General features: G+C 42.4%; 1 protein-coding gene across 1 annotated transcript in view; it reads right to left on the bottom strand.

Moving 5' to 3' along the window:
* The window catches only part of slc12a4 (solute carrier family 12 member 4), a 46,344-nt gene that overhangs the window by 2,477 nt on the left and 19,041 nt on the right, over positions 1 to 24,826 (bottom strand). The window contains exons 3-22 of the mRNA XM_080436908.1: positions 23,620 to 23,745; positions 22,799 to 22,945; positions 21,357 to 21,411; positions 20,864 to 20,994; positions 19,677 to 19,915; positions 18,359 to 18,573; positions 16,936 to 17,100; positions 16,372 to 16,470; positions 16,195 to 16,252; positions 9,619 to 9,793; positions 8,847 to 8,965; positions 8,352 to 8,450; positions 7,785 to 7,904; positions 7,309 to 7,413; positions 5,845 to 6,013; positions 5,302 to 5,497; positions 4,729 to 4,898; positions 4,093 to 4,224; positions 3,259 to 3,366; positions 864 to 1,051 (exon numbers count right to left, since the gene is read on the bottom strand). Of these exons, the coding sequence (XP_080293034.1) occupies positions 864 to 1,051; positions 3,259 to 3,366; positions 4,093 to 4,224; positions 4,729 to 4,898; positions 5,302 to 5,497; positions 5,845 to 6,013; positions 7,309 to 7,413; positions 7,785 to 7,904; positions 8,352 to 8,450; positions 8,847 to 8,965; positions 9,619 to 9,793; positions 16,195 to 16,252; positions 16,372 to 16,470; positions 16,936 to 17,100; positions 18,359 to 18,573; positions 19,677 to 19,915; positions 20,864 to 20,994; positions 21,357 to 21,411; positions 22,799 to 22,945; positions 23,620 to 23,745 (2,816 nt within the window). The remainder of the gene's footprint in view (positions 1 to 863; positions 1,052 to 3,258; positions 3,367 to 4,092; positions 4,225 to 4,728; positions 4,899 to 5,301; positions 5,498 to 5,844; positions 6,014 to 7,308; positions 7,414 to 7,784; positions 7,905 to 8,351; positions 8,451 to 8,846; positions 8,966 to 9,618; positions 9,794 to 16,194; positions 16,253 to 16,371; positions 16,471 to 16,935; positions 17,101 to 18,358; positions 18,574 to 19,676; positions 19,916 to 20,863; positions 20,995 to 21,356; positions 21,412 to 22,798; positions 22,946 to 23,619; positions 23,746 to 24,826) is intronic.

Genomic DNA, 24,826 nt, shown 5'->3' with positions numbered 1-24,826 from the left:
TGCCTCCACCAAAGTGCGCGCATGCGACGTGCGCGCGTACATGTGACATCATTAAAATACCGTTCCACTGGGAAAAGAAATCACCATTACACCACTGGATGCGAGAGTCTGACATAAAACTTCCTAGTGGGTCCTCACAGTCGTGCATGCTTTCCCTCGAAGGCAACGGGGCTTCAACAGAGTAGCTCAGTGGCCAACAACATAAGTTCTACTGGGCATCATCAAAGTGTCAGTGTGGTTCTATAATTCATAAATACATGATGTACATAATGTACATGAATTAGAGGGAAACCAAATAAAAACCCTTAATCGTAAAGAAAGAGTTGTCATGCTGAACAAGCCTTTATCAGATAATTAAAGTAAAATGCCATGCCATAATTAATGGACTAATATAAACTCAATCCAACAAACCTTTTAACACAATGGATTCTGAATCCTCAAAACATATGAAACAAATAACAATCCAAAAGTCCAATTATATTTGAATCCTGATTTATAAAAAATGGGAAATCTGGGCACTCGAGTTAAAAGAAGGAGCAGCCTTTATTAAACCAACATGTTTCAATCACAAGCGGTCTTCGTCAGGGCTAAATGCTTTAGACCTGACGAAGGGCTAAATGCTTTAGCCCTGATGAAGACCGCTTGTGGTCGAAACATGTTGGCTTAATAAAGGCTGCACCTGGTTGCCTCGTTCTCTCTATATTTGAATCCTGTTGTCATCAATGCACCTAAGAAATCAATCCACAATAATCCCCTTTGAAGACGGATTTGTTGTCAAATCGATAACTTCAAAGTCCAGGCATTTAAATCACTATTAAATCACCTATAGTGATCAAAAATACAGAGGAGGAAACCAGACTCACGGTTTGAGACTGATGAGTTCTCTGAAGTTCTCCGGCGCGTGGGCCTTGTTTCTCCTCTCGGCCTCACACTTCTCCTTGGTCCAGGTCATCTGGACCTTCTCTGGAGGAGACTCCACCACCTCCTCCTCTTCATCCGAGTACAGACTGCCCATACGCACCAACGAGTGCCTGTCCTTCACCAGCTGAGCCTGCAGGGAACACAGCAAACAGGACCACTGCTACATGTTCTTTTCTCCAGAGTGACTTTGAATGCAATGCCAACTGCCATGAACAAGAAAATGAGCTCATATCTCATACACCCAGAAAACCATCCAGGCTGCTGTCACATTGTGAGCTGTGACAAATCACAACAGGCAGGCCGGAGTGGTTTGGATGGGAAGCTATGAATGGCAGAGTAGCTACGCACCTGCTCCTATTTTCTTCACTGCTTTCCCGCCATTTTTCCATATCCTTGTGTATCTACACTCTACAATTTGCTCAACAATCTTTATTTTATTTTTTATGTTTCTTTAACAACTTAAAGCAGCACTATGTAGTTTGGGGTATCAGTTGCCACTTTAGAAGAGAGGCTCTGCAAGCATGAGCCTATGCAAGCATGTCCGGCGAGGATGCACTGTGATTGGCCAGTCTTCGCTTTGACAGGCAGTTCTGCCTTGGTGCCTTGGTGCCTTGGCAAATGCCAGGATGAACTCATTGTCTCCCCTATACATCCTCCTATAATTTGACTAACTTCTGTGGCCGTGGTGTCTTGGTGCCCGTTGCCAGGTTTCGCGCGAGAAACAAGCAGCAAGGTCTATGAAAACAAGGCCAAACTAAACGAACCATTAAAGCAACAAGGTCTATGAAAAGAAGGCCAAACGAAGCGCCTTCACACATATACCTTGCCTCTTGGAAAACAGCCGATCTACAAGCTCACAACGCGTCCCCACACCCACCTGCACTTTCACAACCAACGCCAAAACACACTACCACCAATATGGCCCCTAAACCGCTTACAATAGGCCAACATGGCAACACCAAAGCCTGCTTCCCCACCATAGACCCCGCCCACTCTCTGAGTGCATTCTTACGGATCTCTCTCTGTGTGTGTGTGTGTGTGTGTGTGTGTGTGTGTGTGTGTGTGTGTGTGTGTGTGTGTGTGTGTTGCGACGGGACCCGGGGCAGGGGGGGGGAGTAACATGGCAACGCCAGGGAGCCACATTTCATTCTGCATCGTGGCTCCGTGGTGTGTGTGTGGGTGGGGGGGGAGATGATCGCACCAGAACTTGGGTCCGCGGCCGTGTATGCGTGGACACGCACGTGCGCACGTTGGGGAGGCACGTGTCACAATGTACATTATTTGTGTTTGTGCGACGCCCGTGTGTGTGTTCGCGACGGGCCACGGGCCGCATGAGGATGTACCGTGGTGTGTGTGTGTTTGTTTGTTTGTTTGTTTGTGTGCGCTCGCGACGGCTCGCGCGTGTGTGTGTTGGCGACGGGGGACGGCTCCGCCTGTTAGATCTGTATATTGGCGGGTGTTTTTGTGTGTTCTGTGCCTCCACAACGGGATGTGCGTGTGTGTGTACATACTACACCATTGGTTCTCAAAGTGGGGTCCGGGGACCCCCAGGGGTCCTTGAGGGAGTTCCAGAGGGTCCCCAGCTAAATGATAGATTAGGCACCAAATGGACCCTTATGGGTCTGTAACTCTGAGAGTGTACAAATGGAACCAAATGGACTCTAACAGGTCCATTTGGTTCCATTTGTACACTCTCAGAGTTAAATTAACAAACATTTTACGATATAAACTGGGGTCCAAGGGATAGAAATGCCATTAAATGGGGGTCCGTAGCCCTAATGCATGTCAAACTGGGGGTCCTTGAAATTAAAATGGTTGAGATTCACTGCTAGAGCCGTAAAAAAATCTTCTCTTATGGGGGTCCCTGGCATATCTTTTCAAATGGGGGTCCGCGGGCCAACAAGTGTCAATTTGGGGGTCCTTGCCATGAAAAAGTTTGAGAACCACTGCACTACACAGTACAAACTCACTTTCGATCCCTGATAAACTGTCTGTTCTCAACGCATAAGCCAAACTGCACACTTTGGGTGCTCATATCCCCCTACGGGTATGGTCTAGTAGATAGTAATACAGTCAAGCCCCTAACAGGGACCCCCCAGAGTCTATACATTTATGGTAGGATGATTGTTATTGCTTAAACATGTAATTTTGTGGGACATAATATGCTATATAGTTGTTAAAAAGTTACATAGTGCTGCTTTAACCATTATAAATACACTTACAATGTTCTGTAAACATCAAGAGAATACGTTAATGTTTTAATGGTTTGAGACCCATTTATTTCACTGCGGGAGTCACATTCAGCCCAGAAGTTTATCTGCAATATTGATGAGTCACCTCTCTGTCTCGTTCTGCACTGGACAGCCTCATCTGTCTGAGCATCTGGGAGCGCTGCTCCATCATCAGGGTCCTCTCGTAGGTGTAAGCCGAGATGTCACTGTCATGCTAGGAAGAGTTAACAAGAAGCCAAGTGTTAAATGTCTGAGGAGCAATTCTTTCTGCAAAGTACTTGGTATTTGGCCATTTTAAGCCTGGCTCTAAAAGACTTTTAGCATCTCGTTGCTGTCGGGCAGTAACCTTGTATGTCCATATTTCAACTTTGTTTTTTCGTTAATTAATGCTCTACTTCATCATACAAGAGTGTCACACAGAAGTTGTGAAAGTAGCAGATCTACAAGCTCACAACACGTCACATTTCACCATTTATTCTAAATAATAATTACCAAAAAATACTGTTTTGGATATACAAGGTTTCCACCCGACAGCAAAGATATTTATGATCTACTGAGATACAAAAACTGATTTACAAGTGACTAGAGACCACTATGGTGGTGATACAATAATGGGGACCTATGACTTATTTGCTAGAACATCCATGTTGAATGAATTATTGTAATGTGTTGTAGAGCTTGACTAACCTATATTGACATGTTTTTCTTGCACCTTTTGCGCTTTGTCAAGCACAATAATTGCGATGTTGTATTGATTTATCAACATATTTATTGACTGTAGTTGTAGAGTGTGTCAACTGTCAAGTGTTATTGCACTGCTCTAGTGAGCGATAATTGTGATGTGAATTCTGCACCTGTTAATGAAGACAAATTCCTGTACAACATAATGGCATATACAAATCTCATATTTAGGTTTTGGTAGCGATAGGACTGTTCTCACCATCTCCACCACCTCTACCTCAGCTTCTATTCTGAGCTGGTAGAGGAACGTGGCCAGATCCTTCTTCATCTGGATGCTGTTGTCGTCCATCTGGGCCACGGTGAAGATACGCATCTTGCATTTCCTCCAAACCTGAAACCCAACCCTCAAAGTGTCAATGACTGATAAAATAACACTTCCAAGTTGTTATGATATACATTCTACAGATAATAAATTATGATAATTATCATAAAAAGGTCAGTTTGGGGGCTCTCGCTTACGTCTTACAAGTATATAAGAGTACAAATTGTTGCGTTTTGGTTCCTCACACATTTTTGCAGCAACAGTAACAAAGAGAAAAGATAAAGGAAGAAAAAAGAAGAATAGCATTAATCTTACGACAATTTTGTCAAAGATGTCAGAAGTTCATACGTTGGTCCTAGCACACTGGCACAAGACACTTTTTTGAACCTCAATGTGCATTACTAAATGAACAACATAAACTTGTCGTGCAATTGCTGCAATTCTTCTTTTCTTTTTGCTTCCTTTATATTTGTATTCTTTGTTCATGCTTATTATTGCAGCAAAAACGTGTGAGGAAACACAACAAAATAATCTTTACTCAAATAAACGTGTAGTTTAAGCACCTCCTCTTACTTTGTGTTGTTTGAGCAGGAAGGGCAGCAGCATCAGCATGCCTCCATCGTGAACGATCCACCACACATCGATGTTGCCGTCTATGAAGCGCTCGTGGTTGCTGGGGTAGAAGGACACGTTCTTGGGCACCATGAGAGCCAGGTGGGCGGCTGTGGTGCATCGCACCGTGTCTGTGAGGGGACGCACACACACAGAGAGGAAGTGACAGTCACCTATTTTGTCTGTACAGCCATGTACTCTACATTTGACCTTTGCTTTTGAATCTACTGTAGCAGTAGTATTATGAAACCAGTGAACCGTGTATTCCCCCCACTCTCATATCTTTGATGTCGGGCAGAAACCTTGTATGTCCAAAACCATAACTTTTCAGGAAAAGAAAATGTCTGTGTTCCAATGGATACATAGTTATTTAGTCACAAGCGCTTGTTAATAATGTTTCATAGGTTAAATATTTATCAAGTCTGTCTGTGGGATTTAAAAATATTTAACATTAAGTATAAAATACTTACTTAGGGTAGATTACATTCTGAAAAAAATACAAAACGGAGAGCAGCAGCATGATGAATGTCTTACTGATAAAAGTCTTCCATGCTCGAGGGTCCTCGCTCTGCCTCCAGCCGTACGGCCAGCCCATCACCACTGTGTTGTGCTTCATGCCCCCCAGGCCACAGGACTGGATGAGGTGGGCCACGCCCTCCCGTACTTTAGAGGCCACCACCACCTGGCAGAAACCCTTGACCCGCTCTATCTCCATCATGTTCTTTATGGCCTGGCAGCCAGACCGTGCCGGAATCACAAGCAAAATGTGGAAATATGAGAAATGGAATTACACTATGATTTAGTGCAATCAGACAAATGTTGGAAGGTGAGATACGCGTTCTTTCCTATGATTGCCAATCATCTTGCACTAGTTGTGGCTATATTTTGCTGACAGGCACTGCGAATTATCTGAATGACAGCAGATGATTAAATAATCCTTAGACAAATTACAGGGAGAGGAGGTAATGCACAACAATTAAACTTCATTCTGCTTGTACTTTACAAATGACACAGGATGCTTTTTTTGGTAATATACAGTGTATAGCACAGTTCTACAAAACATTATTATCTAGTGACCTGTTCGGCAGCTTGTGTCTCCCCATAGCTGTCCAGGAAGTTACCCTGGATGACCGAGCCCACGATGGTGAGACCCTTCCCTGCCTTCAGCTGTGAGGCGAAGGTGAGCAACCGGGGGTATTTAACATGGAGGTCCTCATCCAACTTCAGCAGCACCAGCAGCTGGGGTCTGGAACAGACAGGAGGAAACAAACAACACCAGTCAACTGTAGAGGTGGAAACTAATGGCTCACAATGACACAGGTGTGGGTGATGGTTGACATACTCTACAATGCGTCGCAATGTGACACGTTGTGAGTTTGTAGATGGCCATTTTCGGCAAGCGGCAACATTGTATGAAGAAGTATAAATCAATCAGTGTCCAGACTGAAGCACATCTTTGAAAAGGGAATTTCAAACCACCTACGAATGTGGTTAGATTCTGATTAGCAAAAAACCTGTTTCCTGGCAGTTCAGACTAGATAAAGCCAATCTACCGTAATGAACTAATCTGATTTAGGTTGTCAGTTTGAACATGCACACTTAAATTCTCCATGCTTACTTATTGCAAGTCTGTCAAATAATTGCATTCTCACTGTGATATCTACTGTCATATCTTATGTTGCACTCTACAAGGTCATATATATATTTTTTAAATCAAGTAATATTATGTCTTAGATTGCAATTAGAAGCACTAGAGCGGAACACAATTGCATTTTGATTATGATGGCTTAAACAAGTATCAATAATGTAAAAAGTAAATTTAAACCACAAATAGTTTTCCATCTTAAAATTATTCCACTCCGGTATGAGAACACATGAATAAAAACAATTGTATATATTCATGTCTCCAGAGATGGATATAAAGATCACAAATAATATATATATAACAGGATTATCAAAATGGATTGTTGTTTGAAATGCAAGTAAGAATTTGATCCTTGTCCAATAACCGTGGGTTCACTGATGACGCATCAGAAACAGGCCTGCCACTGACCTTTTGTAATAATGTTGGCCAGCAAATCTTTAAAAACAGGAAACCTAGATTTCTGTAAAGTGATGTGGATTTTAGAGTGAGTTGACATTAGCGGTTTCCTGAGTGTGTCTTATCTGATTTATAAAGGTCAGATAAGACTCTGCTCTTTGCATGTCTGTGTTTGCAAGTCCTGCAGAGAAAGCAGTTTGTCAGTTGACGTCAATGCAGAGATATGAGCGGACTACAGCTCATACAATCAATGTGGACTGCGTGATCAATGCAACACTTTGGCTCTGACCCTTACCCACTTTACTATTAGTTTCTTTGTAACGTCTGTGACCTGGGATTGTCCCATTGCATCTTAGTTTATTTCAGGGTTCAGGTGATGCTCTTATCTCTTTTCATTCAGCTCACATGCACTATTACCAATGTTTAAACAAGTGAACAAAGGGTTCATATCGGATTGATGATATTATGATATTATACGGGTGATGTACTGTATCTGTTACCTCCAGTTTTTTGTGTGTGGCGGTCCAACCTCAAGTCTTAGCAGGGCATAACGGGCACCACTCAGGGACAAACCTCGAATCCCGTCTCCCCACTCCTTTTCTGCTCTGGATGGAGGGAGAGAGAGACAGAGAGAGGGGAGAAGAAAGTGGAGAGGTGTGAATATATCGTCTGTGTTGGGTGGAAACTTCATATGTCTGGTTCCTTTTTTTAAATCTGGTTACTTACTGTTACTTTTCAGGATACAAATTTAAAAAATATAAAAAGTAGAAGATCCACAAGCTCGAAATCTGCTACTTTTGTGTGACGCCATTCAAGTAGGGCATTAATACAAATTTAAAAACCACAAAAAGTTAGAATATGGAGATAAGAGGTTTCTGCCCGTCAACAGTGATATTCAAATACCACCTCACCATTTTCCTCCCAGCATACAGAATAATATATTTCAAAAGTGAGAAGTGGAACGGGCCAGACATACCCCTGGTATTCAATGTACTTGTAGATCATGCCAGCGATGCACATGGCCACTATGGCATAGTACCAGGAGGAGATGAACATCAGAGCCAGGCACATACTCATGCCCAGGAAAGACAAGGCCCTGTGGGAACGAGAGACAAAACACAGCTGTCAGTGTTCAGGTTATATGCTCCTCAGGCAAAAAACCTTCTTGACAGTTCCACAGCCTGAAGTTAAAGATGTCTGGAGCCCCCTTGGCTTTAACATGTCCTGTCTGAGGAACTGAGGCAGGCCAAGTCACTGTCATCTTTTAGAAAAGGGGTGCGAAACCTTTCATAGCAATGACCTAGAAATATCCATCCATGCTTGTTCTGACCCAATCCGAAGTAGTATATATTCAGCGAATTGACAATTAATTGTTTTACTGCTGACAACAGCCATGTTTTCCCCCCATTTTTTATTATACCTTTTGATTTTTTTTGATTTTTTTTAGTCATTCTGGATATTCCACCCTATAAACTAAAACAGAGTGTAGTCCATCACACCCTAAAAACACATTTAAGATCACTTCTCTTTCAATCCTGCTCACCAGTGATAGTATCTGAACCTGGGCCTCCAGTTGGGTGTGCGTAGAAGAGTCTGCACCGCACATGCCAGGTTCACAAACAGATAGCACATCAAGAAGAACCTGCCGAATACACACAAAACCAATTTGCGTGAGTCGATGACATTACATTGACAACAGTGCCATTATGTTTGTGCATTTGCATGTGTTTGTGTTTTTGTACAACAGTGGTTTTCAAACTTTAACTGAGGCACGCCAATGGGGCAGTCAAAATCTTAAGGCACACCTGTATTCAGAGTGAAAATAGCCAATCTGCAAGCTTACAATGTGGCGCTATGTGACGCGTTGTGAGCTTGTACATCTGCTATTTCCACTATTTTTGAAAACTGGTAGGAGTAAAAGGATTTTAGGGTCTATTTTATGGGAAAAGAATTTGCCTCTGTATTGAGAAATGAGTGCAATGTGTGGTTGGCATTGCGTACGTGCGTGCGTGCATGATGTGTGTATGAGTGAACCTACATAGAGAGGATGGGTGCCACCATGTCCAGTGAGGCTATGAGGATTCCCAGCTCGGCTATGAGCCCAGTCAACAGCAGAGCCCATGTGGGTTCTCCATTGGCCTTACCATGACCAAACACCTAGACACATACATAGATAAACACAGCACTAAGGGGATAGCGTTTGCAAGGGGATGCAAATCCTCTTTAATTAGCGTCATATGCAGATGAGAAAACCATACATAGAACAAAGAACAAAACATAAAATAGTTCATATGATTTGTCAATAACTTTGAATATTCAAACTAGTAGATGTTATGGAACTGATATAACAGCATGACCAGGTTGCACTTCCCTTCACTTCACCGTGTCTAATTTCCAGTCAACAATCCATAACCTTTTTTTATTTTTGTTTGTGGAAAAGAATTATGTTGACCAATCAGTACCAGTATGTTAATACAATATAACTAACACAACTGGTTTAAGTTGGTCTACCTGCCCTTCTATTGAGAAATGTATATCTTGTTGTAGGGTAGGACCACCACTGGTTGACAAGTGGTGTTGCATGAAGCTCAAAACGCAATGTATCCTCTGCCCAAATGGGCTTTCTGTAAAAAATGATTTGGACATTCACACGGGGGGATCTGGGTTTGAATCCCATGTAGGACATGGAAATTACAGATTGCAGCTTTAAATAACGCATGCCTAAACAATAAGTCTCAAATAATGTAAAAATGGGGGGCTGTGTGTGTTATGGTCAAACATCTTATGATTGACAACAGCGTTGTCCTTACCCGGAGGAAGGGGATGATGTTGTCCTTAGCGATGGCCTGTAGGAGACGCGGAGCCCCGGTCAGGGACTGTAGGCCCGCCCCCACAGTGGAGAAGAAGGAGCCAATGACGATGACCCACGGGGAGGGCCAGGAAAGAGTTCCCACCACCAGGTTTTTACTGACCGTGTCGCCGAACCTGCAGGTCACACACCACCAGACAACATGTTGATCTAGCACTGTCTGGTCATTTGACTATCTATCCGATGTGCACAGTGCATCCTCTGTACTGTACAGAGTCAGTCTCTTTGCTCAAGCTGCATGTCGTGCAAAGCTTGGTTTTGGTTGGTACTTTTGCCAGTTATAATAGTTGTAATAATAAATAAATTTGCATAACACCTTATTTTGCATTGCAGTTTTCATAATGCAACTCATAGTGGTGTAATGGGAATATAAAATATAAAACCTACCTAACTAAAAATGATCACGTTGACAAGCAAATGCTGCAGCTTACATCTGTCATTGAAAGCTTATTCAATCAGTTGTATGACAAAATGGCTGGTCTACAAGCTCACAATGCATCACGATGCGATGCGTTATGAGCTTACAGATCTGATTTTTTTTGGGAAGATTTGGAAAATAGGATGTTAGGACCAGTTTATAATATCTGTGTACAGAGATATATATTATAATGTGTGTATATAAGTTCTTTCTTTGATTTGTATTCATTTAATTGAATTCCAGCAATGTATTAATCCAATGTGTAATATGTCTGACAGTCCTTATCAGCTAGTAGAATTCCACTCCACTGTCTCCTCCTTTCTCCTGTTTGAGATAATAAAGTGCTTGGCAGAGGGGAGGATGCGCCATTGTAAGTTGGGATCGTGTCCAGTGAGATACATGGTCGTTTACAATCCTCGTACGAGTAAAAGAGATCTCGTGTGTCACGTGTCTTTCTTTATCTGTGTGTGATCAAACAGCAAGGGGGTTTAAGATAACGATCAAGAACCTATCATTTCACTGGTCCTTCGTGTCGGATTTCTACGTCGTTTTTGGAAGAGGAGAAGAGGACGCATCGCAAGTCTATCGATAGCCAGAGATCTGAGAGGGTCCTGCAAGCCCTGGGGTGTAAAGTCGCACCAGGCCGATGTTCACCAGTCCGAAATCTTCTCTTCGACGAACGACTGCCGAAATCTGAACGTGATCACACGCCTATAAGAAACATGTAAGTGTGGTCCTTGTGTGGACATATTGTTGTTATTACTTAGGTGTAATATTGACAAGTGTGGTCCTTGTGTGGACATATTGTTGTTATTACTAAGGTGTAATATTGACAAGTGTGTTGTAGTTGTGCACAGATAAGCAACTACAGTTATAGTTGTGTTGTAGTGACGAAAGCCACTGCATTTTATTAGCTGCAAGAGTATACTGGTACAAGTTGAGTGTGTGTTTGTCACGGTGGTTGAAAGCCAGTGGGTCTGACAGCCCCCTCCGGGGAAATCTAGTCGTGTAAACTGCTTTGTCTATATTTATTCTATATATCTAGTATAACCCCCATAACAATCTCAGGGGTGTACGGTGTATGGTTTGGATGTGATAAGTGAGTGATAAGTGCGTGATTCCCTGGGGCACGTCTACACGTGGTGGACGTGGTGAATTTGGGTGTGATACAGTTTTTGACCAGTATACAGCAGTGCCTAGGAACGTTGAAATACACTTAGTTAGGATAAGAACAAGATATTTACAGTGAATAAAATAATTTCTACACATTGAACAGAACATTATAATAACCACACATATTTAAGTTCACCCACATAATAGTAATTGACTGCTAATATGGAGAAGGAAAAAGAAGATCCTGTGAAACAAGTGATTGTAGTCGATGTTACCAACGAAGGACATAAGCCAAAGCAGGGCAAGAAGAGAGGCCAGCCAAGGGCCCCCAACTCATGTTTTAGGTGTGGTCGTTTAGGCCATTTTGTGGCTGATTGTATATCAAGCACAACAGTACATGGATGGGATGATACGAGGAAAGAGAAAGGCCAAACAAGGGCCCCCAACTCATGTTGTATATGTGGTCGTAAGGGCCATCTTCTCTTCGGACTGGCTCTTTGCGAGTCATGCAATATGTCTGGCTGGGATGATTAGAGAAGAGAGAAAGAGAAGAAGATAGGAGGCTGTGCGCATTAGAGCGACAGCGAGAGAGAGAGAGTTTTGTAGTAAGAAGAACATGTTTTGTTTTGTCTAAAAGATGTGTAAATGAGAGAGTGGATTGTGCATTTTTCGTGATCTGTATGAATTGCCCCACATTGATGAAGCAATCATTTAAACATTTCAAAATTCCATGTCGTGGTGCACAACGACATGGAAGGAGTGATGTTTAAATGGGAGTAAGAGTGTATGTATGTGTGTGGATGAATGTATTTTTTTTTAGTAACAACATGAGAAACACAGTACATGGCAGTACAGTCCACCTAGAAGTTATTTTTCTGCATGAAAGGAGGAAGAGAGAGAGTGTGCATGTGTGTTCAGGTGTTAGTGTACATGAATTGTAAGTGAATGTGGTGTTTGGGTGTAATACATATGTACTATATGTAAAGTGTGAAGGGTAGCAAAAGTAGTGTGAACAAATGGGTTATGACGTGCGTGTGTGCTTGTATACGTGCATGTGTGTAGTTTCATGTACCGAAAAGACTGTGTGTGTTTGAAGCATGTGGAATGACGTCACTTACGTTGGAGAGTGTCAGGTACTGTGTGTGTGAGAGGAGTGAGTGTGTCTGTCTGACTGTCTGCATGTGTGTGTGTGTTCACATGTGTGCGTGAGTGTGTGAGTGTGTGTGTGTGTGCGTGTGAAGTCCAGCCAAGAAAGAACAGGAGAAGCCCAAATAATTTTCAGTTTAGAGTATTTTTACTCAGTTTGGGAACTTTAAAGTATCTGTACAAATTTTTTAAGTATTTCTACTCATTTGAGTATTCCACAAGGGCTTGTTAAGTCCAGCCAATTTCTCAAGGGAAATAGCAAATTTTGAGGCCACGTTTCTCAGTTGTCGCACGCTATCTCTTGTGTTGATTTATTTTTGGGAGAATCTCCCACACACGTGAGGTATGTGTGGAAAACCACAAGTAAGCTCTTAAAGCACTTGAAGGTCACGGGCAGTAAAGCATCTAGCTTCCTAGGCCACTCACTCAGCATGACATGATGCAAAATTATGGGTTTAACTGGTTTGTTAAGATAAAAAAAAAAAAAAGATTAGCTCCTCTGTGTAGGCCTTGCCTGACCATACTAATCCCTTTGTCCAAACTGAAAGATGTTAAGGCCTCTAGGTTTTTACTCCAAATGTCTCTTAACTAACCCATTAAGACCTGGAACCTGTGTAAATTTTTGATATGTACTGAACCTCATCTCACTAAAGTTCGTTGCCAAGATGCATTTTCTACTTTGTTTATTTTTTTGCTGCACAGTAGACTAGCAGAGGCACTTTTACGCCTGGGAAACGCTTATGTAGATAAGATAACAAAGGAACCTAGTCGCGCTTCACATTGGGAGTTTTTATTTGTTATGTCTGCCACCAGTGACACAGACCATTTCACACTTAGGATCTGAAGTTGAGTCATGACCATAGGTCATATCTCAAACAGGAGGGATGGTACACATATAATATATAATTAAGCAGAATTTTCACACTTATAATTTTCAAAATTATGCTAAACAGTTTTGTACATGTTTTTAGACAATGAAAAGGTAACGAAAGGCCATATGTAAGACTATTATTTCCACTTCTTGAAAAGTGATGATACTGTAAAACTAGATTGAAGTACAGATGTGTCAAAACGGCCATAGCCATAATGCATCACATTAGTGGAGCGTTACATGAAAATAGTCCAAAGTGCAAATTATCTGTCTAGTCTTTTCTCTCTCCCTACAGGGACTGAAGCACTGGTGATCTGCATGCCGTGATAAAGATCATCAAGCGAAAGGACCAGGACCAACTCTGCGCTGAGAGGGTCCGTTCCGAGTCCTGGTCACCAACACAATTGCTGTGAAACGTGTTATTTGGATCCACAAAAGGCCACTGTAAATTGGTTCGAACATTATCAGACATTTAAGTAATAGGAGTGAAAAAGCCAGCAGCGGGTGGGGCCGAGTTGATAGCGCTCAGGTCAGACCCAAACCTGGAGAAGACTCCCATTAGAATATTCCCCATCCCCATTCCTATTACACTTAGAATTGCACCCCTGGTATTTTTGTGAGTTTTATAATTTTCTATGAGTGTATTATATATTTGTATTATTAAAGTTACTCGTAAATCGAGGAGTGTTGACGAAAATGTTTCTCACAGTCTAAATCTAAATGCTGGGTATATTTTTACGCTAATCAAATCGCTAAGACTAAAATGTGAATGTTTATGTTTGCACACATATAAATATATCTGCTTCACACAACTGGTCATGAGAAGTGACATGCCTCGAAATCCAATATCGCTGGTGAGCCTTGGGAGAAAATGACTTTGAACTAACAGCAGCTATTTGCCGTGTAAACCGTACCATCAGTTGAAATACGCCCTAAATAGCACTGTTAAGCCTGTATGTCACTCGGAAGCCTAACCTTTGTTATGTCCACGCTGGCTCTGTGAAGAAGGGTCAGATCAACGAACACAATTGTCAACAGACATTAATGCTGACTCCCCCGTGTTTGTTTAGATCAACTAAGAATTGGAGGTTGTAAGAAGAATACAATCTCACTGGTAATCCCGTGCCAATAAGGTTGGTTTGTCTCTCTTTCCCCATCTTGGAGTGGGAAAGCTTATGTTACGTGTAGAGACAATTAACTATAGACGTAGCCTGTTCTTCAATGCTACAATGAAAATTGAAGAGGCCCAAAACCGTGAGTTTGAGTCAGCGTCGTTAATGGCCGTCCAGAATAGATGGACTCTTGACCTTTTGACTGCTGCGAGTGGAGGGGTCTGCGTTTCTGATAAAAAGGACATGTGGTGTTTTTTTTATTTCAGATGACATTAATTCCAAGAATGTTAGTGACGCAAAGTAAGACCATTAGTGTATGGTCAATGAAAAGGTCGTGCAGACATGCGGTGCTCCACTCCACACGAGAGTGTGTATTCCTTTCAAGCCCTATTTGAGAGTGACATAGAAAGTTAGTCCCAAGGCCACTGGAAGCGAAGAGGCAAATGTTTGAGTTGTTGGGTTGATTAATAAAAATCCTGTTATGATGTTCATTTTGAAATGTGAAGGCAAGAAAAATGTGATTGATGTTCAGAAGTATTAATTAAATGAACAACAGGAGGGAATGTTAGGACCAGTTTATAATATCTGTGTACAGAGATATATATTATAATGTGTGTATATAAGTTCTTTCTTTGATTTGTATTAATTTAATTGAATTCCAGCAATGTATTAATCCAATGTGTAATATGTCTGACAGTCCTTATCAGCTAGTAGAATTCCACTCCACTGTCTCCTCCTTTCTCCTGTTTGAGATAATAAAGTGCTTGGCAGAGGGGAGGATGCGCCATTGTAAGTTGGGATCGTGTCCAGTGAGATACATGGTCGTTTACAATCCTCGTACGAGTAAAAGAGATCTCGTGTGTCACGTGTCTTTCTTTATCTGTGTGTGATCAAACAGCAAGGGGGTTTAAGATAACGATCAAGAACCTATCATAGGACATTTCTTGAATTAGTTTGATTTATTTCTAACTATTTCATACCCAAAATAGGTACACCAGATTGAAAGCGGTTAAGAAAATGCCTTTCCTGTCACTTCTCTAAATACTGTATGTGATCATCCTATGGCACAAGGAAATATCTAGAGTATGATGATTTTGACCCTTGCACTTATTACTACTGGTTTCTAAAAGTATGATATACAGTAGGAGTGTATAGTTCATTTTAGTTTTACTCTCATGGTAAGTCGCTTGGGGTTCTGAGCGACAGCTGAATGACTGAAATGTGCCATTCCATCAGCCCCCAGGGCTAAGACATTGCCAATTGCCCACTGGCCCACTTTCAGCACTCAGGGCAAGTAATTATAGATTTTTAGTGGCTAGCTTGGGGCAGTGGAAGTGTTATAATACACAAGGTGAACTTGATTGAAAAAATATCAGAATGAAAAGGTTAATTGTGAAAAGTAATTATGTGTAATTTTCTGTCCTATTATCTCTAGTGAAATAGACAGTTACAGTTTACACATGTCTGAATGAGCATGCTGCATTGGCAGCATCAAAATGTAGTGATTATAGGGAATGGGCCAGTAGTTAACCATTGGTAGGCAGGTTTCTGAGCTGTCCATCTCTGAGACACAGAGCGAGTAGACAGAAATGGTGCCATCTTATAGCATTAGTGAGGACCAATTATAAGGAGATGAAAATGAAAGCCCTACTTCTGCAAGCTATACAAAATTGCAGATCTACAAGCTAATGACGCGTCACATTGAGCTTTTAGATCAGCTATTTTCACTGCTTTTAAATGTTTATAACGCTAACAATTTTTTATAACAAAAAAAATAACGTTTTGGACATACAAGGTTTCCACCCGACGGCAACGTTATGCTGCCACTACAGGCCCTCTTGCAGGGGATTTGCTTACTTGTCTCTCAGCACCACTCCTTCAATGCAGGCCCCGAACAGAACCACAGAGCTGAAATCTGAACGCGAGATGTTAAGGAGCTGTGTCGTGTCTGCTTTGATGATGAGGGGATTCATTTGGCAGCCATGCCTTTCATTGGTACAGTATCAAACGTACAGGTCCTTAAAGGAAGGATACAAACGAGGGACGTTGTGGTGATAGCCAGGATGGTCCCCACGGGGATAGACTTCTGAGCGTCTCGGAGATCACCTGATCTGTTGGAACCTGCCATGATGCCTGCAGAGAACATATTGATTGTGCCGTGAGACGACGTTCATGATACTGCGCACACACACACACACACACACACACACACACACACACACACACACACACCTGCATCTTAAATGTACCACAGTGCCATCAAATTAAAAATATATCAATGAAGTTATTAAACAAAAATAATCTAACTGAATATAAATACATTAATACATCAAATCATGCACATATTTACGTCAGCATATTCAAAAAAGTGAATTCAAGCCTTAACACTGCCTCTTCGTCAATGTCTCTATACTCTTTATATCACACACACACACACACACACACACACACACACACACACACACAGGCTAATAAAACGTGCATTTACTAGAAAATGTGTTCGCAACTGTTTGACAGTGCAGCATTTTGTCGCTCATCATTGCCGAGACAAAGATGTGAGGTTTGTCTTAGGATGGATGAGTTGTTGGCGCGTCCTACCTGTGGCGGAGGGGAAGAAGATGCCCACCAGGAGGGTGAAGGACGTGGCGATGTCTGCCGACACGTACATGCCGAAGCTCTCCACGGCTCCGTGGACGTCCGTGGACGCCAGGCCAGCCTTCTCTAGGATCTCCCCCTTCTGCAGGTAGTCTCCCCACATGTTGTCTTCACACAGCCCAATGATAATGGAAAGTGTTAGAATGAAAGTCACATTTCAGAGGACCAAAGGCGTTATTAACAACTCATTTACAATAGAATCCTTGAATGTATTTCAAATATGCAAGAGGAATGAATGAATGAATAAACAGATTGGCAGGAAGTGTGATCCTTTTTTGATCTTTAATAAGTCAAACTGTATACAAACAGTAAATAGACAGAGCAAGAGCAAAAGTCACACGCAACACATGACTCAACATATGACAGTTGAGCTGGCAGGTAAACCAAACCCTGTACTGTATACTTCGTTGTACGATGATGAATAGCGACTATTCACGTGACTATTTACTCTTTTTGTTGACTGCTTACTCTGACTCACACTTGTAAGTCACTATTGATAAGAGTGTGTGCTAAATGCCTAAACTGAAACTGTAACAGTAGCAAAAATAGCTGATCTACAAGCTCGTAGATCTGTTATTTTTGCTATTTAAAATAAATAAATATAAATGTTTGTTTCCAATATTTTCACCTATAATGACATGCCCAAAATAGGGACGCCAGGCTTAATGTAGCCTCGATCTCCAGGCTTTTATTGTTTAGTTTTGCTAAAAAATAAAAGCCTGGCCCAGCGCGTCAGTGTACTCGGTATGAGGAAGTGTTTCATTTCCCAACCAACCAGAGTGCAGTGGGCGTCGCTCGTAATGTTGTGTTAACGGGGCGGGGGTTGACGGACATATCGGTGAACCAATGGGATCAGGCGCAATCTCTCGCCGGCTCTATACACCCGCCCCTCTATACACGAAATCAGGAGCGTTGGGGCAGCCTAGGCTTAATGTGGTTAATGCACAGAATGTTCAACAAATGCCAGAGGTGTATACTTCCATTAGCATGTTAACCACTTAAGACCTGAGCCTGATTCTGCAATTGCCTTCTAAACAAGTAGTTCTCTTCACAATGTTTAAAACATGTTCTAAAATCGTACAAGCGGCATGACAAGTGGCACGAAGTGACACGCTGTGAGCTTGTATATCTGCTATTTTTTTTATAGACAACGCAAAAATGACACAGATTTCCCGGTTTTAATGGGTTTTATACCCCAGCATCCTTATTGTGGGGAAGGCTTTTGCAGAAGACAGCCGATCGACAAGCTCACGGCCATTTTCAGCGAAAGCCTTCCCCACAATAACAGAAAACAGAAAAGATACTAGTATAGAGCCCTGAGGGACTACCGGTCAACCATATGGGGTTTAAGTGGTTATAAATGTACCTCTGATAATCCCACTGGCCAGACCGGGGATGCCCTGTATCTCCGTCACGTTGTTCTGGATGAAGTACTCGTCACACTGAGAGCTGCTCATGTTCCCCGGAGAGCAGAACTTCCTCCACAGCTGGCTGGGCTCCGTGTCGTTCCCCACCAGCACCGTCTTGGCACACACGTCAAAAAGATCCCTCGCCAGCGTCCTGTTGCCCAGCATGCAGATCCTGAACGAGGACATATAGGGTTCAATCTAAATGTTTGTCATTCAAAGAATCAAGAAGGTTTTTAATTCGTCACAAACTGTATTTTTCTTTTGCTTTTTTACCTCCCGTTTCTGCCCAATTTAGTCGTTATTCCAATTGATTCCTCCTCACACACATTTCTGTGTTGTCACTGCTGTTGTATCCTACTGACTCACCGGCCAGTGAGGAGCCCCCACCGGGAGGACGTAGAGCCTTCATCCTACTTAACTCCTCCTGCCTAACACTCCCCGTTGACAGGTGCAGCCCCAGCCCGTAGGATTACGTGCTGTGACAATTTTCACCCTCCGCGCCCGGCTTCCCTCCCCTGAACACGGGCCAATTGTGTACGTGTAGAGGCTCGACAAAGCCGGATGCACCACACGGTGGATTTAAACCCACAACCTCGAAAATGTGCAGGTTATGTGCAGATTCATTATCTAATCGAAGCAGCAGTGTTCAATCAAACGCACAAAGGAGTCAGACATATATACATAGAATAAGCAGCAGTGTTCAAGTCATCTCCCATGCCACCAATGCTAACACCTGCATTGTAACTGTCTGTCATCTTCATCATCATCTTCCTCCTCTTCATATGCTTTTTCTTTTACTGTCATCAAATCAAGTGGCTCTCTGAATCCACTTGGTAACAACATGGCTACTATGTGGATTAGTGGAGGTACTTCTGTGGCCTACTGGCAGTGTGTGCAAGAAATCTGGCACTGATCGGTCCGGCGATTTATTGCGAGTTTAGTTCCGGAAACACAGGCACATACACAGGCATTTAGACACCACAGCCCGACCCTCACAGAAGGCTAGACTCCTGCAGAGCCACATCGTAAAAAATGTTATGCTCTGCCTCTTTTGCACAGCACATAAACAATCATAGGGTGGCATAACATGGTCACCCAGTTAGTACCGGATGAATATAGGGCATGTTGAATATAGGAAAAAAAAGGATAAGTGACATGAGCACCATTAGTCATGTACTGTATTTTAGTACATTTATGTGTGGTCTGGCAAATACCCAAACCTACTGGAACACAGGATTTTCCATGAAGAAATAGCTAAAAACCAAATGAACTTACGTGAACTCTGGTGGGTGAGTGATTGACTTAATGGCTCCGGCGTAGATGGACACGATGGAGATGATGACACAGGCCAGGAAGAGCGAGGCCAGCTTGTTGACATACTTGACACCAACAAACACCACCACGGCCATCAGGCTGAGGCAGATTGAGCCATACACTCTCATGTTGTTTAGCATGGCACTGTCACCTCCGTGGGGGTCCGCTTGGAAGATGGCCGCCTGGGGGACTAGGTATTTCTGAGAGAGAAGAGACGGGGTCAGGACAAATGTGTGGATGAGGACTATGCCCTAAAGCAGTATGTCATCAGCATTCAGCAAACGGTGTCATCGTAGAACAGTAGCAGCAACAACTGTTCTTTATACAAGATGCACACTCCCAGCTGTCCAGAGGATCTCAAAGCACTGCTATACCCCCGCTCACATCCCAGCTCGAACCACGCGGAGGATATCACCAAGCCACGCCTTGAAACTCCCCAAATCTAACACCAAATGCCTTGACAGGAGATTTATCCACTCTGCAGTAACAACATGGAACAGCCTTCCCCCTGCTGTTGTTGGAGACATTACATCAAGTAGTGTTCATGCCTTTAAGAAGAGACAAACAAACACCTCCTCAGCATGAGGCTGTAATCCCATGAAGCTCAAGGACATTCAATCATACAGTATTCAGTTCATACACATTCCTGAGTAGTTGCAGAACAGTGATAGACTCTCTGAATGTTATTCATAAAGCCTGTATCTGCACAAGCTTAATACAAAATGTTAAATTCTTCTATGTCTTAGTAGATGTTGAGTGTTTAAATGCATATGCTGAGTGACATGTCTGAGGCCAGGATTACATCACTTCCGTGCCGCAAGTCTGTGCCACATCATGCTCAATCGTGTAGTTTCATAAGTAGGACTACATACTGATCAAGTAAAGTCAAGCCAATTTTACTTGTAGCACACTTCATACCAGGTAAACTCAATTTGGTTCACTTTTTTTTTTAAACATTATACAAACAGATATTTTGATTAAAAAAAGAAAAAGAAAAGAAAGAGACAACAGAGTTATGGTTAAATCTTAATTCATTTACACGTATTACAGTGCAGTGTTTTAGAGTCTCATCTACTTTCAAAGTATATTCTGTTAAGAGAGACGTTTCTTATCATACAAGAGGTTCTTAACATTTTGATGAGACTAACCAGGAAGATTTCGATGGCTCCCAGTATGTACATGGCAGCAGCAAAGGTGGTGCCCAAGTAGAAACACAAGCCCACAGCTCCTCCAAACTCTGGGCCCAGGGAGCGCGAGATCATGAAATATGCTCCACCAGCTGCAAGAAATCACAAGGTATTATTATTATTATTATTGGCAGGCACATGGAGACGGTATTAAAGGTCCTTCCACTTTCATTGGTGAATTGCTGCTGCCCCCTAGAGGAATTGTTTGTCCAATTACATGTGTTCTACCTGCAGCAGAGTGTAAGGAATGGCCTGTGAATTTGAATCATAATGTTTGCACTACCTTGGCATGTATCCAGTTCACATCCACCCATTTACTTTTCACAATTTGTTGGTCAAAAAAGAAACAATTATGTCTGGAGAGAGAGAGAGAGGGAGAGGGAGGGGAAGAGGGAGAGGGAGAAAGAGAGAGAGAGATAAAGAATAATACTGTCTGTATTGTCAGTATAATTACCTGGCACAACACCATTTGTCGCAATGGCACTCATAGATATGGCCGTGAGCATTGTCTACACACACACACACACACACACACACACACACACACACACACACACACACACACACACACACACACACACACACACACACACACACACACACACACACACACACACACACACACACACACACACACACACACACACACACACACACACACACACACACAAAGGGATGGAAAATTGATTGTAAAGAAAAGGTCGAGTGGTCACACAAAAAGTGCTCATGGTAAACATATCCTTTCCAAAACAACTGAAGGAAAACAGCTCCCACATGGCAAAACCCTGAAACCGACTTTATACTTTGTCTTACAACGGTGTCTCTTGCTGAAAATGTCTTATTTTCAAAGAGTGACACTGACGTTGAGCTTACAGGACTGTTATGTAACCGTGTATTAGCTGATGCAGTAGTCTGCAGGATTTTTCGACTGGTTGGATATGCAGACGTGCTGGTGACCCAAATTCATGGAGATGTTTGACACCATTTGAACTCTGTGTGACATGATGCATGTGTGTGCGTGCAAATATGTGTCCGTTTGGGGGGCTCCTGGGCCTTATTCAGGGGAAATCTATCATGAGTGTGTGTGTGTGTGTGTGTGTGTGTGTGTGTGTGTGTGTGTGTGTGTGTGTGTGTGTGTGTGTACGTACTGTACATATGTGTGTTGAGGAAGAATTATACTATATCGTTATAATGGTTGTTTATATCTAACCATTTTTAACCGTCACTTATAATACTTCTAATACATTATGATATGATATGTCTCCGGTAGGCCTGATAGCTATTGTTTTGGTACAGCCTGTCTTGTTATGGTTCAGCTTGTCCTTGTAGCAGCTAGTATAACTATGGTCTGAGCCCTGTGCTTGTTGGCAGAACTACCGTACCACCGATCTGTGTCAGACTGTGTGTCTAACGTACTTTTCCCCATGATATCATGTACTGTACATTAAAGCAGAACCATCACCACCTAGAATATTGTCTCGATCTCCTCTTGCCTCATCAATTACTGATTGATCCAGCATTCCATGACAGTGTGTGTGCATGGCACTAACACAGTGGTTCTCAAAGTGGGGTCCATAAGGGGGTTCCAGGTGTTCTCCAGCTATATGATTGATAGTTAGGAACCAAATGGACCATTACAGGTCTGTAACTTCGAGAGTGCAAATGTACACTCTCAGGGTTATGGGTGTCCATGGCCTAATCATTAGGCTTTTTTCCTCCACTTTCTTTATTAAAAAAATAAGCAAATTCAGTTGACAATGAGCGACCCCACATCTTCCCGCGACCCCACTTAGGGTCACGACCCATAGTTTGAGGACCGCTGTCCTAATTGATAGTAAACTGGGGTGGGGGGGGGGGATCCTTAAAATGAAGAGGTTTGAGAATGACTGCACTTACACATGAGCAGCACATGAGCACGATGAGGAAGGACTGCACAACGCCGGCTGTCCCCACGATCCACGTCAGACGCAGGAAGAGGATGACGCCGAAAATATTCTGCAGGCAGGGCAAGTAGACTCCCATCAGGGTGCCCATGTTGGGAGACTGGAGGAGAGAGAGAGAGACAGAACATGGAGTGAATATTGAACGTGCCATTTCAGGAAACAAGCTTATTGATCATGTGTATTGATTAATGTTGTTTTTTTAGGGTCAGTCTGTCGCGCAATCAGTTGTTGGCTTGGCACATACTGTACAAACCCTCAAACAATCAATCAGCAAGACAGTACTAATATTCTATAACTTCTGAGGCACAACCAGCAGGAGACATAAAGAACATAATCCACACTGTTGTGTGTACACCATTGTGTACTGTGAATTAAAATCGAAGCATGTGGATCTCTGTATCTACAATTGGCTCCAGTGTGGATTTCGGTCTTCATGTGGCCAAACTGTGATGTCAACCATCGTCTACAGAATGACATATTTATCTATGATGTATGACTCCGAATTTGTGCAAGGTTTCAGCCCAATCCATGTTCCACTGACACGATAAAACATAATAAATTGATACAATTAAAGTGAAATATTTCACAAAATAATAAACACAGTATGTGAACATAATATACAGAGCCACATATATGCACCTCAGGTTAGAGAGAAAGTTGGTAAGGGTGCAGAGACAGGAAGGTGTTAAACAGAGAATACTTTTCACACAATGACCATGCATTGTGATCGTGCCCTGACCCCTGACCCCTGACCCCTGACCCCTGACCCCTAACCTTGGGGGCCTTCCTGCGTTCGGCGCTCTCCTCCTCCTCATGCTCTTTGGCTCCCTGGGTGATGTTGGTGTAGTTGACCAGGCGGCTGAGCAGAGACGACACCTTGGGACGGATGTCCAGCTCTTCCTGTGGGGAAGGAGGTACAGAAAAGCGCCATTAGTGACAATTTTGAGGTATTTTTACTTTACTGGAGTACTTCCAATTTTACTTCTACTTTATTTTACTTACTACTTTAGTTACTACTTACAGTACTTTGAAGATATATATATATACACACACACACTTTGGCAATTAGAAAATAGCCGATCTACAAGCTTGCATAGGGACCTGATAAAACACAGTGGACCAACCCCAGCAGATGACATGGACCCCCAAAACATTACTGACTCTGGAAATTTCACACTAACAGACTTCAAGCATCTTGGATTCTGTGCCTCTCCGCTCTTCCTCCAGACTCTGGGACTTTGATTTCCAAATGAAATGCAAAATTTACTTTCATCTGACAAGAGGCAGTAATTTGTGTAAAAAAGACCAAGTATTTAGTGCATAAATGAACATATTTTTCAGACGGTTGATATTTCTGGCGGCTGAGCAGAGAAGACACAGTGTGTATTTTACAGTTTAATACACACTGTTGATTAGGTCACAGTGAGATGTGAGTTAAGTGTCCATGTAGTAAACGTGTAGGTGAGTGCACCTGTTATTTGGTTCTGTGTTCTGTATTGCTTTCTTCTCTATTCTCTCTTTCCCTATTCTAACTACTTAGAACTTCTGAATTAAGTGTTTAAGATGGCAAATGTTGTTTCTAGAGCCTGGAGTAGAGGACAATCTCAGCTCTTCGAGTAGGTTCATGTCGGTTAAGATGCGAGTTAACAGGCTCAATGGGTTGTATTTTAGGTTGTATTATTTGCAATTTGCCCTGTGTGTAGCTCGTTTTTTTTATTTGGTTATTTGTTTGATCATTGTTTGTGAATTATGTCGATTCATTGTTTATGTTCAAATGAGATGGAAAAGTGTCCCATAAGTCCATACGGGCTGGGCTTCCTTGGAAGCATGACACTTTAATAAACTATCAAAAGTCAATCAATCCAACTGTTCCTGTAACTACAATGTTGAGAGCTTGCACAACAAATAATGTCACCCACTCTTTTACACCCAAGTTGATACTGATTCTACATGGGTCTGATTAGAGCTTAGTGATATCAGG

Source organism: Gymnoscopelus braueri, assembly GCF_963280865.1.
Source record: "Gymnoscopelus braueri genome assembly, chromosome: 1".
Taxonomy (NCBI): domain Eukaryota; kingdom Metazoa; phylum Chordata; class Actinopteri; order Myctophiformes; family Myctophidae; genus Gymnoscopelus; species Gymnoscopelus braueri.
Note: the sequence above shows the minus strand (reverse complement) of the source record. Positions and strands in the feature narration are given on the sequence as shown.